Source organism: Cygnus olor, chromosome 9, assembly GCF_009769625.2.
Source record: "Cygnus olor isolate bCygOlo1 chromosome 9, bCygOlo1.pri.v2, whole genome shotgun sequence".
Classification (NCBI taxonomy): Eukaryota; Metazoa; Chordata; class Aves; order Anseriformes; family Anatidae; genus Cygnus; species Cygnus olor.
Window position 1 is genome coordinate 3,591,117 of NC_049177.1, and position 16,937 is coordinate 3,608,053.

At 40.0% G+C, this 16,937-nt stretch overlaps 1 protein-coding gene across 1 annotated transcript in view; it reads left to right on the forward strand.

Moving 5' to 3' along the window:
- The first annotated feature begins 1,640 nt into the window (after positions 1-1,640).
- The window catches only part of IRS1 (insulin receptor substrate 1), a 71,944-nt gene continuing 56,647 nt past the window's right edge, over positions 1,641-16,937 (forward strand). The window contains exon 1 of the mRNA XM_040566927.1: positions 1,641-2,018. Coding sequence (XP_040422861.1) covers positions 2,005-2,018 — 14 coding nt within the window. The 5' untranslated portion in view covers positions 1,641-2,004. The remainder of the gene's footprint in view (positions 2,019-16,937) is intronic.

Below are 16,937 nucleotides of genomic sequence, written 5' to 3' on the forward strand. Positions count from 1 at the left end.
AATGTAGATGCTTTGTCTACAGCCTGTAGAGATAAAAAGGAATATATCCTGGAGGTTCTTGATCTGCACAAATAGTCTGCCGGAAGGAAAAGAAGAAACATCTGTTGAAAAATAAAAGAGTCTATTGGTCTGAATATGGGCCGGAAGAAATGGACTAACATCAAAAAGGTTTCATAATGCTTACATCCAAAGGGCCTTTGATCATCTAGTCACCTCCTGCTTATCCAGATACTTCTACATTACATTGAGAGACTTCAGTTAAACCAAAGCGGTTTCATCCTTAAAATCCTAAGCTGTTTTATGTCACCAGTGGAGAACAGAATAGACCAAAAGACAACGTTAAGGAAATGAATGTGTGCAATATGCCAAGAAGATGGTACCAGACAATCTCTCTACTCAACTAAAGAGCTTTATAAAAAAAAATAAGAAAAATAACTCAAGGTCACTGGTGAAAACAAACTATAACACAAAAGTTTATTTACTGTGGGACAATAAGACAGTAACCTGCTGTCACCTAAAATTGATTTAAAAACATATAATGAATATGCAAACATATTTGCTTGACCACAGGAATCTTAATAATCATTACTGAAACAGTCTGAAAAGTTGTTAACTATAATAGTACTATAGGCAGAAAGTATTCTGTTGAATACAGTTCTTTTTTCAGTGGCAACGTAATTTACATCTCATCATTCACAGTTTATACAAAATGCAAAGTTAAATTATATTCTGCTGCTGGCAGAGTTTTTGTTAATACTGTAGCTGTGAAAATTTTGTGATTATTTCCCATTTCTATAAAGCATTCACATAATGTTTTCTTTTGTGGAAACATGGGTTTTGATCCAATTTTTTAAAAAAATTTAACTGCTTTGTAGCAAGGCTGTATCAGTAATCTGGTGACATTCTTGTGCACGCCGTTGGCCTGCACGGTGCCAGGACAATTGAAGCAATGTGCTCGCCTGGGGTGATGAAATATCAATTTTTAGTACTCTCGGGTTCCCAGCTCTCAAAGTTGGGCTAATCCAGAGGCAATAGTGAAGGGCTTTATCTGGCACTCCTTGCAAATAAGGATTTGTCAAAGATAGTAAAGGAATTTCTCCAGAAATTACAGTAAGCCCCTTTTTGGAAGTCTTTTCTTGTTCTGTATTTGTTACAGATGTAGGAGTAGAATTTGTGTTCTTCACATTTTTGTCTTTTTTATCTAACCTTGGATGTACAACATATACACTCATCAACTCAATCCATATAGCATGTCCTTTGCAGAGAGGTTGAGAGGCCGGAGCATGGGGAAACATTTGGAAGAGGGGCTGCTGCCTTTTGTCTGTGAAAGACTGGTTCTAAAATTTTACTTCATGATTCGGTCTTTTTTTATTTCTGATTTTATACAATGAAAGAAGCTGAATTTCCCTTGGAAGCTTGAATCCCAAAAGTATTACATTCATAATTGAAATGGGAATTGCTAATTTGTTTGTTTGTTTTCCTGTTTAGAGCCGTCTTTAAGTTACGTTCAACAAAATTAAGCCTAACCAAGGCATCTGTCCTGGGGAGTGCACTGATAGGCCTTAATTCCCCTGACCGGCCTCACCTGGGTTCCCCCACCCACATGCACTGCCCATCGGCCCAGGAGCCCCATTTCAGGACAGCCCCAGGCCTTTGGTTCCCCTCAATGTCTTCAGTTCTACCACAGCCCTGCTTGGGGGCCCTGCTGGTTTAGGCTGGGCCTGGCCTAGGCTGAGCCTGGCTTGTAGGCACGTAGCTCAGCCTGGCCATCCTGGGGCTGTGCCTGTCCTGTCCTGTCCTGTCCTGTGTCCCTCAGCAGGACTGATCCTGGCTGTGTACTGCAGATTGATTTTGTGGCTTGGCTTCTGGCCTGCCTCATCACTGTGGGCATCCCCTGTGATCTGGGCTCTTGGCTGAACCTGGCTGCTACCTCTGGGCATTCCCTGCTCCTTCCAGCATGACCAAGGGGTGAATGTGATACTTGAGGCAGTGGATCTGAAAGTGATGATTCAGAATTGGTAAACTCTTTTCAAAGCATCTATTTAATTTCCTTTGTTGGTGCTTCTGCTTTTAAAACATTCAGTAGAAATGATAAAGCTTCCTCAGAAAGGAGAAAAGTAAATTAAATGAAGATCAAACTGGCTTTATGGCACATCTAAGTATTTTTAACATAAGCAATGCTGCAAGAATTATAATGAAATACTGTAACGCTATTGACTTTTACCAAACCTGGGAGTTGCATTGTATTCATAGGTTGCAGCTAGGTCTTAATAAGGTTCTGACCAAGAGAAATTTCACTTCTACTGGGGAGGGGGGATGTGTAAGGAATTTTCAAGCAAGTGTAATATATTCTGTTTAATCAGCTAATATAGATAGGAGAAATAGAGATGCTTTCAGGCACGCAAGGCCTTATTTAGCTCTGAAATAGAAGCAGCAGACTTCAAAATTAAATATAAATTGGGGGCAATTCTTGATTCTCTTCAGAGCATACTGGAAGTTGCATGTAGCAGCTGAGTGGCAATAGCTTTCTCTCGTGTCTCCATACGAAACAGGCATCAGTGTTTAGGTTGGTTTCAAACAGTAAATTTCACACCTGTTTTTGTGGTAGTGCTGTTGGTGTCTTAAGGACAAAAACAGGGGCATGTAGTACCTCTTGTTGTTGGAGCCAGCAAGTACAGATGAAAGTTTCGCTTCAGACTTGAAACAGCAGTGGGAGATGCCTCAGTGTTGCATTTCTATGCCTGCCTCTCGTGATGCCCATCTGAGGCTGAGAAGTGATGTGCTATGATGCAGTCACGGTGCAAACAACTGCAACACCCAAAGAGGCTGCTGTCTTCCTTCTGTAGCTTATTTTCCCCTTTGCTGGAGGTGATTGCCTGTCACTCATCTACTGATAGAGCTTCCTAGTCTTCCTTAAACAAAAATCACAAGGGGAAGGGCTTGGGACCTGGCTGGGGCTGTCTCCAGGGCCTGGGTGGGGCTGGCGGTGGCAGGGCTCCATCATCCTGATCAGAGGAGGCAATACAGCTCTGAGCAAGAACAGGTAGTGCAGCCTGGAGCTGTGTTACCTGTCCCACAGACCATCCTGAGAGCAGGAATCTCACACTTCAAAGGCCATCTCTGGAACAAAGCGGAGTCCGGGGCAGGGAGCATGCAATTGGCATGGAATGAGCTCCAACAAGGGCATAAAGATAGTGCTCAGCCTTCTGTGTGGTTATTGATGTGAACTTTCTAGGACTTGTTGAGGTTTCTGGGGATCTTCCAGCTTTCTAGGTAGAAGGGCAGGTTTTTCAGTGGTTCCAGGGAGGCAAACCCTCCTACTTCCCAAAGAGCCAAAAAAATTTCCTTGGGGATTTCCCTGAGGACTTCTTCCTCCTCTACCAAAATACATGTGAGAGCATATTTACAGCTTTTTCTTTCAGCAGCTGTATAATGTGTATTTTTCTGCTACCTGTCACATTTACTTCAGTTATTCATTGCTTTTTAATTTTGATTTCTGTCCAGTAAGCTTGAGAAATAAAATTTTAATTACTTTTCTTATTCTCTTTACTGGCTTTCCATCTGTAAAATAATGGTCTCTGGCAGCTTGTTGGCTTTTGGCATTGCAGAGTACCTAGATCAGTTGCAACAAGGTGACTCAGCGTTCTGCACAGCTGCTTGTGAAGATTTCAGCCAGGCCTTTGCTTGATTAATGAGCATTGGCCTGTTCTTGAGATAAATTCGTGCTGGATTTTGCCCAAGGCCTACAGAGTGGGCACTCTGGGGAATTTAGTGGAAGAAATCTGTACTTGAAATGACTTTTCTTTTAGATCTATTTACTTAATGATTGCTTGAAGGTAATACCCATGATAAGGGGGAAAGGTCAGTCAAAAATGTAAAGAGAAGTGTGTTCATTAGAATTTTCCACCATTCATGTATTAAAGCCAGTCTTCTCTGAGGGAAAATTTTGGTATACTCCCTACTGGGCCAAGCCCCTGAACTAGGTGGGAGCTCAAAAGGCATCAGCTTGTACAGGCATGGTGCCTTTCTGAGGTGGCATTTGTGACATTGGGGACTTGGCAGCAAGCAGGAGTAACCCTCCTGCCCCTGCCAGAGTTGCTCTCCTCAGGGATGACTGACATAGCCATGTTTATGTTGATCACCAGCCACTTATTAACATGCATTTAATTTGATTTCCTGAAAAAAATGAATGTGTAGCAGTTTTTACCTAGATGTTAGCCTCTGCCACGAACATCTGAATCAATTAACCTGATTCAGTTGCATCTGCCAGAAGCGTGCGTTGCTCATGGGCTGCAGCTTCAGCACCTCCTGCAGCTCACTGAGGGAGGCTCCTACTTGTGGTGGTCCCTTTTTGGTGAGGGAAGCTGCTCTATGCCATGTAATGAGAATGGGGTCAAGGGTATGCATGCAAATCCAGGAGCTGAGCTCAAGTACGACAGACCTAGCTAGAGAGGCTGGTTAGACAAAAGTGGGCTGTCCAGCACTGATCACTTCTTGCCTTCTCGGTTGCTGAGGGCCAATGCATCAGTGGCTTTGTGAGTAAGGACACACAGCTTTACATGCTCACACCGTGTGGTGGTTCTTCTCCAGATAGCAGGTTGACATGGCTGCACAGGAGACATCAGAGGCTTGAAGGCTTTAGGTTAGAAATGAGAAGCAGAGAGGAAGAGGGGTAGCTAAGCAGCGTGTTGGGAATGTGTTGGGTGAGCTGAGTACTGTGGATGAACTGGATATGTGGAACGGGAGATCAGGGTTAATTTTTCTGCTATTCACAACTTCTACTTTTTTATAAGAAGTTGAGCACCTACCTGTTTTGATGCAGCATTAGGTTGGGGGAGGTGAAATAGTGTGCCAAAAATCCTGCCTTACAAAGTACATAATTTATGCAGTATTTGAGAGCATGTATTGGCATATGAGAGAGAAGTTTCTCTGAAGGAATCATATGATTCTGCATATCCCAGGTTCATTTGCAGAAGAAATCAGTGGATGTGCACACAAAAAAGTCAGTATACTGAAATGAAGCAAGCACCAGAATACAACACAGTATGTGTGTTTTTAGAGTATCTGTCAATCTAATGTAATAATAAATAAGTAAACAGAACCTTTTTAATTTGTGCAAGTTACTCTATTTCAGGGATGGATTAACTAAAGCATGTCCCTATGAAATAACCTTCATTATATAAATCAGTGTGCTGATGGATTACTGAGTTTGCAGCCAAAAAACTGCTTCACCATAGGTGTGAAGTTTCCTGATCATCTAATAAATTGATAACTTTGAAGTCTAGTTGTGACAATTTAAATGTCATCACTATTAAACAAGTTGCCAAAATGCAAACAACCATCCTAAGTCATTAAAATGTAATTATAAAGGACAGCTGCGTCTACTATCAATCTGGGCTATGGGGACTCATAATGGGGAAAAATATGAAAGTTCTACACAAGCAAAATGAGACTGCTGTACGTGCCAAAGAGAACCTGCATGGGAATCAAGTGAAATGTCTTTGTGCTTACCCAGTTACTAATGCTAATAGAAGGCTTGCATTACGGATATGGACGTAGGAGATGGTGATGGCATGACATCCAACAAATGTCTTTACCTTCTCTTTACCATATATGACAAGTCCTTTTGCTTATAAATAGGGTAGGTTTTGCGAACAAGAGGTGGATAGACTGGGTAGCAGTGGCAATTTAGCAGAAATGACTATGAAGTGGGACGAAATTTGCTCTGTTGTAGAATGCCAGAACAGGTGATAAGCCCTGTTTTGAGAACCAGGTGGACTTTAAATTTGCCTTTTTGGCTGAGAATATTAATAAAGAGAAAAGGGGCCGTCAGGCTTTGCAGGACTGTACCAGGTATGTTTGACACCTGCTTTTCTCTTTGCTGGACAAAAAAAGATGAGCAAGAATTGATGGGAGAAATGGGTGAGAGTCAGGCTGGAGCATCGTGGGGCTCTCTGTGAGGAAAAGGGGTGCTTGGGCAAGGACTGCAGGCACCCCAGGGATTGGGGTGTGCTCAGCCTGGGGCAGCTGGTAAGTCCCATTTGTCACCTCTGGCTGCAAGCTGTGCCAGTCCCTAGGATACCTGCCCTGTTCTGCCTTAGCAGCTTGTCACTGTCCTCACTGTCCCTTGCTGGAAGCTACTCCTTGCACCTGCGGGGTCTTTCCCCAGCCTGTTACAATCTGGATGGAGGCATGATAGAGAAGATTGGTAATTCTACCTGCATATGCCAGCAGGGTTTACAGAGCAGTTGCACAGAGCTGGTAGATCTAAGCTGTCCTCCAGTGGTGCTGGGGAGCAATGTGTCCTCGGGGGCCCAAGTGTGGCTGGAAGAGCACTTATGAATGGCCTCCAAACAAAGCATTCAAACTCCAGGAAATTAATAAAACCTCTTTGAAATGTTCACGATGTGAACAACAAACCCAGTCCTTGCTCAGAACTCGTAGCTCCTGCTGAATATGGCGTAGCTCTGAATTCATCCTGGTTTCAGCTGTGTCCCAGTAGGTTTTGTTTATTATTCAGTGATGCAGCATGTAGCTGATTTGAGGTTTACTACTGATATGGACAGTGCAAATGGTGGAACATGTTGTAACTGCTGTACTGCTTCCTTGAAACAGGAACACGAAATGGGTCCACAGTCTCTTGGTGTTGTATGTATTATGGGGCTACAACAGTTGCCAACTTCCACAATTAAGCCCCATTTTCCCTCTGTGTGGCAGGAGAGGTGGAATAAGTGGGAGGTGATGATAATTGTTAATATTCTAAAAGAAATATATTAAGTGCATTGATGCACAACATAAAATAAGTAATTCAAGCATTGGATAGGTACTTTTTGAGGCTTTTACAATTCTAAATACGGAAAAAAACCTATGTACGAATGCTACTAAGCTATTTGAAATAGTATAATTTTTTTTCCCTATAAATCAGCCTATAGCACATCATTCTCAAGATAAAAGAACCGAGTATTATGCAAACGATCCCAATGTGTATTCTAACTGATCAGTATTCCTAAAATATTAAGGCGCTGAATTCTTCATATATCTTTTTCTAATATGAAGTAAACCCTTGTGGTGCCTTGGGGTGTTCATTGTGCTGAAAAACTTCTTCATTTATCTGAAGAAAAGTGTGCTATTGCATGTGGCTGTTTGAACCATTCATTTACTTCATTTTGTGTTCTTGGAAATGATATAATAATGCGGTGTGCTAGTGTAATTACTTACCTTTCACCTTTGTAAATTGTAATTTTTTGTTTGTTTTGTAAAGAGAATCAGTTGGTATGGAGCTTAGAGAACCATGTAAGTTTAGGAGCTGTTTCTAATGAGCAGTGTTTTCTGATGCAAACGAAAAGCCAAGTTGGGAGATATTTTTTTTCACGAAGAAATGATGCAGCTTGAAGTCTCAACAGACGTTGTCCTTTTTTGGCAGGTTCGGACTGCCCTACTCAAGGGCAAAAAGAAGCTTCAGCCTATCAAAAACAGAAACGGGACGCAAACCTGCCAAATGTAGGGAAATGAATAAGTGGGAGAACAATAAAAGCCAGTAAAGCAGGAAATCTCATGCAGTGTGAATGATTTCCTATATAGCATAAGCAAGATTTTCTGCTGTTTGTTTCACACAGCTACACTAAGGGAGAATAAATTTTAGTCACCAGTGCTTGTATGAAAAGCATGCAAATTCCACCAACCACGCTGGCTAATGGATGGGTTAGTTATTTTGGAAAAGGAAAATTAAGCTTTCCTCTAATTTCCATTCATGTCCTCCCAATATGAGCTGACAATTTACTGCTGTTTTAGGAAATTAAAATGAAATGTTAGTTTTCCAGGTACACCAAAGAGGTTTTGAAATTAACTTAGTAAAGGTGAAGCTACATGGTATTTCTCACTGCATAGCGAGAGTCAGCAGGATGATATTGGAAAATATCCATGGTAATAGTCAGTTAGAAAGTCTGCAGGGGATAAGGTCAAAGAAAGGTTAGCAGCTGACATCAAATCAGAAGCCAGATGTGCTGACCCTTAATCATAGGCTTTGTGGACTGCAATTCAGCATAACATTATTGAATTCACCTTTAGATTAAGCTGGCCTGCATTGACATGTACAAACCCATATGCAAGTTAATGGCTGTGGCATCCACTTAATTATGCAAGCTTTGATAACAGATCAGTGAAGTGACCTCTGCAACCACCATTTTCAAGGTCCTTAACTATTTGCATTTTCAACGAATGGAAAGTGGCATTCCTCGTTTAGGTCATGTTGGATCATTAGCTTTGTGTATACAAATTACTACCTGGGAATAGTAATCTGCAGAGAAGTTTTTTTTTTTTGCATGATTATAATAGAGCTGTCAAACTCTGCATTCTTATGTTTAGTCATCTATTCATGTACTGATGCAAAATATTCCAAAACCTTTGGGATTGTGGAGGACCCATTCATAGAGACAGTAATTCCAGTACAGCCATCGGTGTTGCTCAGTAAACTAAAGTTAAGCATGGCTGGAAACTTTTGGAAGATTGAAACCTCTTGGAAAAAAAAAAGTTTCAGAAATGTCAGGAGATAACAAAAATTTAGATTATGTATGCAAACCCTAACTGTTCCTTATTGCTTGTATGATTTTGAAGTCTTCAATCATGAGATCACACTGTAGAGATGCTTTGTATTAAAGCTGAAGTGAGAGGGCTTCGCATGGTGCAAAGTGAGATTCCTTCTATTTTAACAAATGTTTTTGGATTAATGTAAGCTTAACAATGATATATTGATGTGGTGTTATGTTTATTCAGTGGATATGCTTCTGACTTGCTCGCTTACACAGTGCTTACTCAACAAACTGCATAGTAATCGGTAGTATTCAGGTCACCGGCAACAGATCTGCCTGTCATACTCTGCACTAAAAACATGTAGTGAATATTGCACTGGTACTGGATCAAACTCATTGCTGATTCCACTGAGATCGCTCCCTTTTCTTGCAGGTGAAGGGATTTAGCCAGGAGCTGGACAGGGGTTCTATGCTCTTTGCAGTGTTTGTGTGTAGCTGGACTCACAGACAGAATAAGGTATGTGTGCTAAAGAGATGGCATATCTCTTAGATTGTACATCTGACCCTCCTCTCAATGAGGCCACTGCAGTGGGAATTGTGTATTCCTGCAGTGAAACACCTTGATAGCATCCATAATGACCTGGAAACCCACATCAAATGTTATAATCACAGCTATTAGCATAGTACCCCCGTTCTCAGATGCAGAAACCACAGAACTCAATGGTCTTATCTTATCTCTCTGCAAGACAAGGGGAGGTGTATCTATGGGCCAAGCTTTTTCCCTGCCTGACTTTAGAGTGTTTTCTGTATTTCTCAGTTCCTAGTTTACTCTTTTGCATTCTATCCTTTGTTCCTATCAACTGTTGCTGTGGGAAAGCACAGTTGAAGAAAAGTTATTTTAACACTTAAACCTGAATTTGTGGTCATTGTGATTTCATTTGGATGAGGAGTTTCAAGCCAACAGGCTTTGGTGGTGGTCTCTGCTCACAGGAGCTTCATCCAGGAGATTAGTTGCTGCGGTTCTGAGGAATGAAGCTGTCAAGGAAGACTGTCATCACAGATTTAAGAAAATTATCTTGGCTATATAAGTCTGCTTCCATAGAGCCAACTGCAGCCCTCCAGTTCCCCTAATAAGCATCTACTCCTGGGGAAGGCTTTGTATTTCTAAACAGGTAACCTCACTTGCAAGTCTTAAGGCTTCACAGTGTGCACCTTTTTCTTACATGCACACTTCCTTTTGGATGCCTGATGTGCGCAAGTCACAGCTGTGAAGTGCAAGACTCCCAAAGCATGGGGTATTTATCCATGTTGTATTGCCACTCTGGATGCAGGCAGCACGGTGGGAATCTCCAGCGGGCTGGCAGAGGTGGACATTGCAATTCAGTGCCTCAGCTGCAGCCCTGAGAGCACCTGTAGAACACCTGGTGGGCTAATTCTTATTCTCAGCTGACTGATGCCAGTTGTTGTCACCAGGTTCAGCTGAGAGAGGGTGGCACAACAAGTATTGTTTCATCCCTAGTACTTTTAGAGTTCTCCCCAGCAGTACCAGCAAGGTAGAGAGGCTCATTGCTACCAGAAGCAGGCTGTGGCTGATGGGAGAAGCTGTACTTCTGTAGCGCATATTTGCAGGACCCTGATGCGCACATACCTAGGATGCTATATGCTGTCTAGCAAGTTGGGCCTGTGTTTTATACCAAGTTTGCTACAGGACTTCAGCATAACAGAAGAAACTGGATATTCTACGGTAGCTTAATTGAAGTTAAAAAGAAGACATTCGAAGCTGGTTAAATATGAAAGTGTTTCATAATAAGAATGAGTTCCTCTGGGATAATATTTTTATTAATTTCTCCACCACATGGACGGCTTCGGACTGGAGGTTAAGAACAAAAGCTGGATGCTTCTGCTGAAATTATTCATATAGGAATAATTACTGAGGGCAACATTTAAACTTATCTTCCAGTTCCAGACTTGACAGCCCTTTGAGACGATTAGGGTGAAACAGACTGCTCCATTAACTTTTTTTCAGGTTGTTCTGCAGACTCAGGAAGGCATTATTTATACTCTGCTCATGTATTTAAGTTGATCTTTGTCATTGTGTGGCCAGAAACATCTGTTTGAAACAAGAGAAGCTGAGATTGTTAATCAGCATTCTGTTGGAGGGAATTAATTCTGTAACAAACTCCGTAGCTATAGAATCATGCAATAACTGGAGCCTTGCTGATAGCATGGGTAAATTGAGGATTTCATTGTATTGAGATGTCAGTCTCGCATCTGTCTTTGCTGCTAAATTTTTAAAGGATTAAAAAGCCCAAGAGGTATCCTGTCCCTGTATAAATTCACAATTCCTTTGCTATCTCCTGGGTGCTATTTTTAGAAATAGCAGAAGAAACAGACAAATCAGTTGAGCAACTGTATTCATGCTTATAGCTTAATCCTATGAAGGAGGGAACAAGTAAGGCAATTGTACTCATCTGCATAAATCAGAAAATCCTTAGTAGCATGTTCAGGTTTTATTTTTGGTAAAAATATTCAAATTGGAAACTTGTGTGATCCCTAAAGATTTCTGCCTGAGAAAGCAAGCAGAGGAACTACAAATGGACACAGAAGGGGTGTCTGAAGGAAGCCTCTATGAATGCTGGCAGTAACAGCCAGGAAATGTTAGGGTGCAAAACATACAAATATTATTCACAGTATTTACACTAGCTTTGTGATTGTGACATGAGGCAATAAATACAGAAGAGATCGAAACAGCCAGATAAATCCTAGTGGTGCAGACTTGGGGAGATACTGGGTGAGGAAGTTGGTGAAACTGACCTATGTTTATTTGAGGTCTGGTCCTTGAAGTAAGAGCCCTCAAGGAAAAGAATAAAGGTGGGATTCCTGGGAATAGCCTTATATATAAAAACTGTATAGACCGTAGGAAGCCTCATCTGTGTTCTACAGCTCAATCAAATGTAAACAACCTATTTTTCAGTCCACAGCTATTTCATAATTGTCTTGATTTCCCAGATTTTACAGCTGGGCTCTGCTATTTCCTTTCAGTCTGCTGAAACCAATCAATTGACAAATACTTTCTTGCCCACATCCAGAGACAAAAAAATGCAGATAATATCCCCTTTGAGACCCTTCCTGCCTTAGCTGGTCTCATGTTGGGTGACAAACAGTTGCTCCCTGCCCCTTCAGTGTAAACAAAAGCATGTAAATCTGTGTAAGTAGAGAGACCATAGAAAGAGGGTGCTCATAGACTCTCTTTTCTGGTTTCTATGGACAGATGATATGTTCTGTATATATATATATATATATATATATATATCTCCTATATACCTGTTGGCTACTAATAATCCCCAGAAATGCTTTGTAGAAAAAAAAAAAATCTAATGAATGTAATAGCATGATAGGAGGGCAGGATATATTTATGTAAATTAACTCAAACATCCCCAAGAATTTATTTATTAAGCTGGTTAGAAAAGCTAGTAGAGGATAATAGGCATGGAGACCTTGCGCTTGTCAGCAGAGGCTGTTAATTGGTGGGACTCGCTGGAGCGCTGTGCGTGCCAAAGCGGTGCAAAATCGTTTTCAGCACTAGAGAATCACCTAATAGCAGTAACTCCAGAGTAACATGTGTTCATGTATTTATATTGTTATATGTATTAAACGCTGTTATTTATACTTGTGTGTTGTGTGTGAATGCATAGTGAAATAATCAAATTAGAAAAATCCAAGATACTTACCAGTGTTTTTATGGGCACTTTATTGCGAAAAACCTTCTCTCAATTCAGTCACCTGAATTTCTTAAGATGTGTCTTTTGGTTCCTGAAGTTAGCAAAGTTATTTTACAAAAAATTGAATTGTTAGATTTTTTTTTTTTAAATTTCTAGGAGCAATTAGTGAAAGAGGTGGAAATTCTGCTCCATTTGTATTAGCTATGTCATGCTGAATACAGTATTAGTGCAACAAGTAGTTTTCTCTAATTTTGGTAGACACGCTAAGGAGACCAAAGTGTATTTAATACCATTTCATTTAGATAATTTGGCTTAATTTTTGATAAAAACTGGTGTTGACTGCAATAGTGCCTCATCAGAATTTTTCATTTATAATTACGTTAGTGTTTGTTGAGCTGTAGGTCCTGGGGTGAGTACAGACCATGGCTGCAAAACAGGAAAGAATGCAAGAACCAGAGAACTCCTGTACAGTAATAGTAGAACCCGTTTATTCTAATTCTGTAACTTCAGAGGGACTCTGTAAGCTGCACATCATGTGGTTTAGGTCTTCTAAAACGACTGTCAGAATTGAAAAAAAATTAAACTCAGGTCAATGTTTGATTTATAATGTTTGGCTTTTGGTTAATTGTCTTTATCTTTGTGTCTCATTCCACTCCTAAGAGAGCTTAATTCAGCTAATAAAAATGTTTATCTGGAAAAGATGTGCATAAATTACTATTTCCTTTTCTTTCTATATATACTACATTTTCCTTTCTGCTGGAATATTTTCACTGTAAACAAACTGAGTTTACCTTGGCTCTGGAGTTAACAGTAACTTGGATCTCCTCAGTTTACTAATGAAATGGTTAGAACTGATATACAAGAAATATTTTTTTAATATAAAATGAGCTCAATAATTGTTTTATGGCTGGATCAACACTTCACTTGGATGACAGGCTATTTCCTATTTTTGTGTTTCTGGTAATCAGAAAGAAGAGCCTATTTCTCTATTATTAAGCTCCCAGAAATCTCAAAAGACATTTTTTTGGAAGAAAGTTACACTATCTGTTACATAGCAATTCTTCAAAGTACTTGCTAGAAACAAATGATGTAACAGCACTGTTGGACAGATCTATTTGGGGCTAAACATACATATTGTGGTGTGGTAAATAACTTTTTGTTGGATATATTCAGGTTGCCTGCTTTGCTCATGAGATGAAAATTGGACCTTTTTATGACTTATGCTTAGTCATCTTTATGCTTACTCATCTCTAATACGAACCATCTCAGATGGAGAATTAAAGATGAAAACCAAACCCCATTATTTTATCACAATCCTTTCCAAACCTGCCTGGTTCTCTAGATCTCAGATAAATAATAAACCAACACTAAGACTTTCAGTAATGTAATATATGTACAGTTCTTAAATAATTTAAAAAATATCTTAAAAATTTTAGCCTACAAGGCAAAACTGGCTTTCACAGACCAGTGTCTGATTTTCTTGCTCAGTTCTAAAGCGTTAGACATAGAAAAATATAAATAAAGAGAAATAACATTTTAAGAAGGCAGATAAACTTAAGTTTTCTTCCCATTTGATTTCCTTGCTCATTTGCATTTTTAAAAAAGTTGCTCTTCCTGTTACTAAATATCCCATCAATGTGGTTTCCATTGATTGGAGTCCCACTCATGTGCCTGTATCCATATAGTTTGGCATTCCTGAACTTCAGAGGCTCCAAGCTCATTAGTTTACAACCAAGTAGCAGTTCTATCCATTTGAACTAGATCAGTGTTCTTAATCCGAGTCCCATCTTTTTGGGGTGATCAAGGCAATTAAATACTTGGAGTCAGGTGCCTGGTCCCGAGTGAGCCGTGCCATTCCAGGCACTCAGCATATCCCAGGTGCTATCCCAGGACTGGCAGATGTGGGCCAAGGTCCACGCAGTACCTCAGCCCTTCCAGAGCAGAATCTGCAGTGGTTCTTCTCTGCGCCTTCAGCTGAGTATGAGATATTTGCAGGAACCAGGATTAGCAGGTGTTTTTGAGAATACCCTTGTTTCAGACCTGTTAATTACATTTGACCTTATTGAAGCAATGATGGTAATGATGTCTGAGTAGCAGCTACTCAACTTCCATTAGTCTGAAATCATTTTTTTCAGAGATGTCCCCCAAAATGACTGTTCTAATTTGGCATGTATTGTTTAAGTAGCAATTACTGAGGTAGCATTTTAAAGGCATTTAGTGCCTTTCATTCTATACAGCAAACCTGTGCCTAGAAGTAGGAGCTGAAAGAATCTAATGGATTTTGACTAGACTGTTCAGAACAGGCTAAAAGGAAACATTTGAATAGTGGTAATAAAGAACAAATGCAGTTTGGGTTTCTTCATGCAGGCAGAAGTCAAAACTATTGATTGGAATTTATCTAAGAGATTTTTGTCTGAGATCAGTCAAAATCTTGAGTTCTGAAAGCATGTGAAAATGGAAGGAAGTTCTTCCAATGCCATCCTTTGCATAATAAAATGTATGAACTTGCAGGTATACTTGCTTGTCATGGGGCACATATGAAAATATTTTTCAGTGCTTGATACACCCCCATTCACCCCGCAAATTCCACCAAATGCGAATAAAAGCTTTTGGAAACCAGGTCAGACTAATACATAAAGCATATTAATTAATGTGCTTAAGTGTGGTTAAACTGTAGTTTTATGCTTAAAGCTTAAAAAGAGATCTTTGAAAAACTGCAGCGAATGCGCTTGAATCAGCTGCAGGCGCATCTTTGCACCTCTGGGTGATAACTTCTGCCTGAGCATTTTCCCATACAACTTTTGCTCGCTGATGTAATGCTGTGGTGGGAATGGTTAGAAATGTTTAGCAGAAATCAGCAAGCGGGAAGAGGTAATAGATGATGACTGATAACTACATCCAGCTGAGGTGATTCCATGCTGAGTTCAGTTCAGGTCTGCCTAGAAAGGCCATTTGCTATGGAACGCAGCATGGTTACAGTGTCTGGGGTATTATTCACAAGCACAAAGTCTTTTTGCATGACAGGTGTGACAAAAAAGTGTATAAATAGCAAAATTAGTATATTACTGTTGCTTGCATCATACACAAACACGTGGATATTTTCTGGGTCTCATCCCAGAAACTGCTCAGATAGTATGGTTTAGGAGAGGTATGGGATTCTCAGCAACTCATTTAATTTCTACTTTGAATCATTCTCTGTCCAATACATCTTTTAAAAAGCCATTGGATTCCCCACTGCAGTAACTTAAAAGAATACTTGGCAGATTCATAAATGTTCCTGTTTAAATAATGTAGAATTAATACCACTGTTTACAAATGTATGTTTCCTGAAATGTAGAGAACTTTATTTTACAAATAGGCGTATGAATTTCTCTAGAAGTGGGAAACTTTTTTGCCTTTGTACTTTGTTACATTAAGAGCAATGTGCAGTAACTGTTGAAAGATGGAAGGGGATATCTGCATCTGCACTGCTTCATCATTTGTTGCACTCTCACTCAAGAGGCTACTCAGAGTCTGGCCTTGACGCTACCCCTCCTATGCTGTGCCATACTGTGTCCGGAGGGTTGTTGAAATGCATCCTGCTAAGCTTGTGCTTAGTAATCTAAACTTTCCTTTAGGTTGACAAAACCTTCTCAAAGTTGGGCTCCACTGACCATCTTTCATAATTAAAAAAAAAAAAAAAAATCAAAAAAAAAAATCAGTAAGTAATATATACAAGACAAATGATGCTTTGTCCAATGAAAGGTGCTATATCACCCGTGTGATCTTGAAAGACAGTACATGCAGTCTAATACTGTAATTTCTAAATCACACTTGTTGATGGGATGGACTTATTTTTGCCTTCACTGTCTAGAAAGCGAAGGTTAGATTGTGCTTCCTGATCAGAAAGATCTAAAGCATTGGAATAATAATTTTAAAATTGCAACACACTTAGATTATTAATCCCCACTCTGTGGGTCATGCATATGAATTTTCATTAAATTATCTGTTTGAATCCAAGGCCTGGCTCTGTGTCCCCCTCAACTAAGGGTGCAATTTTTAGATGCAAATTGAGACAAACAATGGCTCACAAATAATGGACTAGTTCTTACAGTATTTTGTCATACAATAGCCTATGCTATAGGCTCAAACATGGAAAATGTGAACAGTTTTAACTCTGTATAGGATCAACAGAACAACTGTGAAGTGCATCTTAAAAGCGTAAGCATGTCTGCTGAGTAATACCAAGGTTCATCTAGGCTGATATTTGACAGTAGCCAACAGGGGATATGTAGAGGCATGTGCAAGTGGCACCCATAAATGGTGATGCTTATCCAAAGCATTTATCTGCCGATTTTTCAAGTCACAGCATCTTTTGGCAATGATTTCACAGGTTCACTGATGTTGTCTGAAGAAGTGGCTTCATTCTTGTTTTGAACCTTCTGCGTCCTTTATCTTTTGCATTGGAACAATCACTCCTCTTTCACTTTCTCCATGCCAGTAATGATATTTGCGGATGTCACATCCCATCTCAGGCACTCTTTTTCCAGCCTGAAAAATCTTAGTCTGTTAGCTCAGCTTGGGCTATCTTTGATCACACATCCTTATCTTTTCCAATTCCTTAATAGTGTTTTCAAGACCAGAAGGATTTTCCCACAGTAGGCCAAGGCAAAGTACACAATAGATTTATACATTTACAAAATTGTTC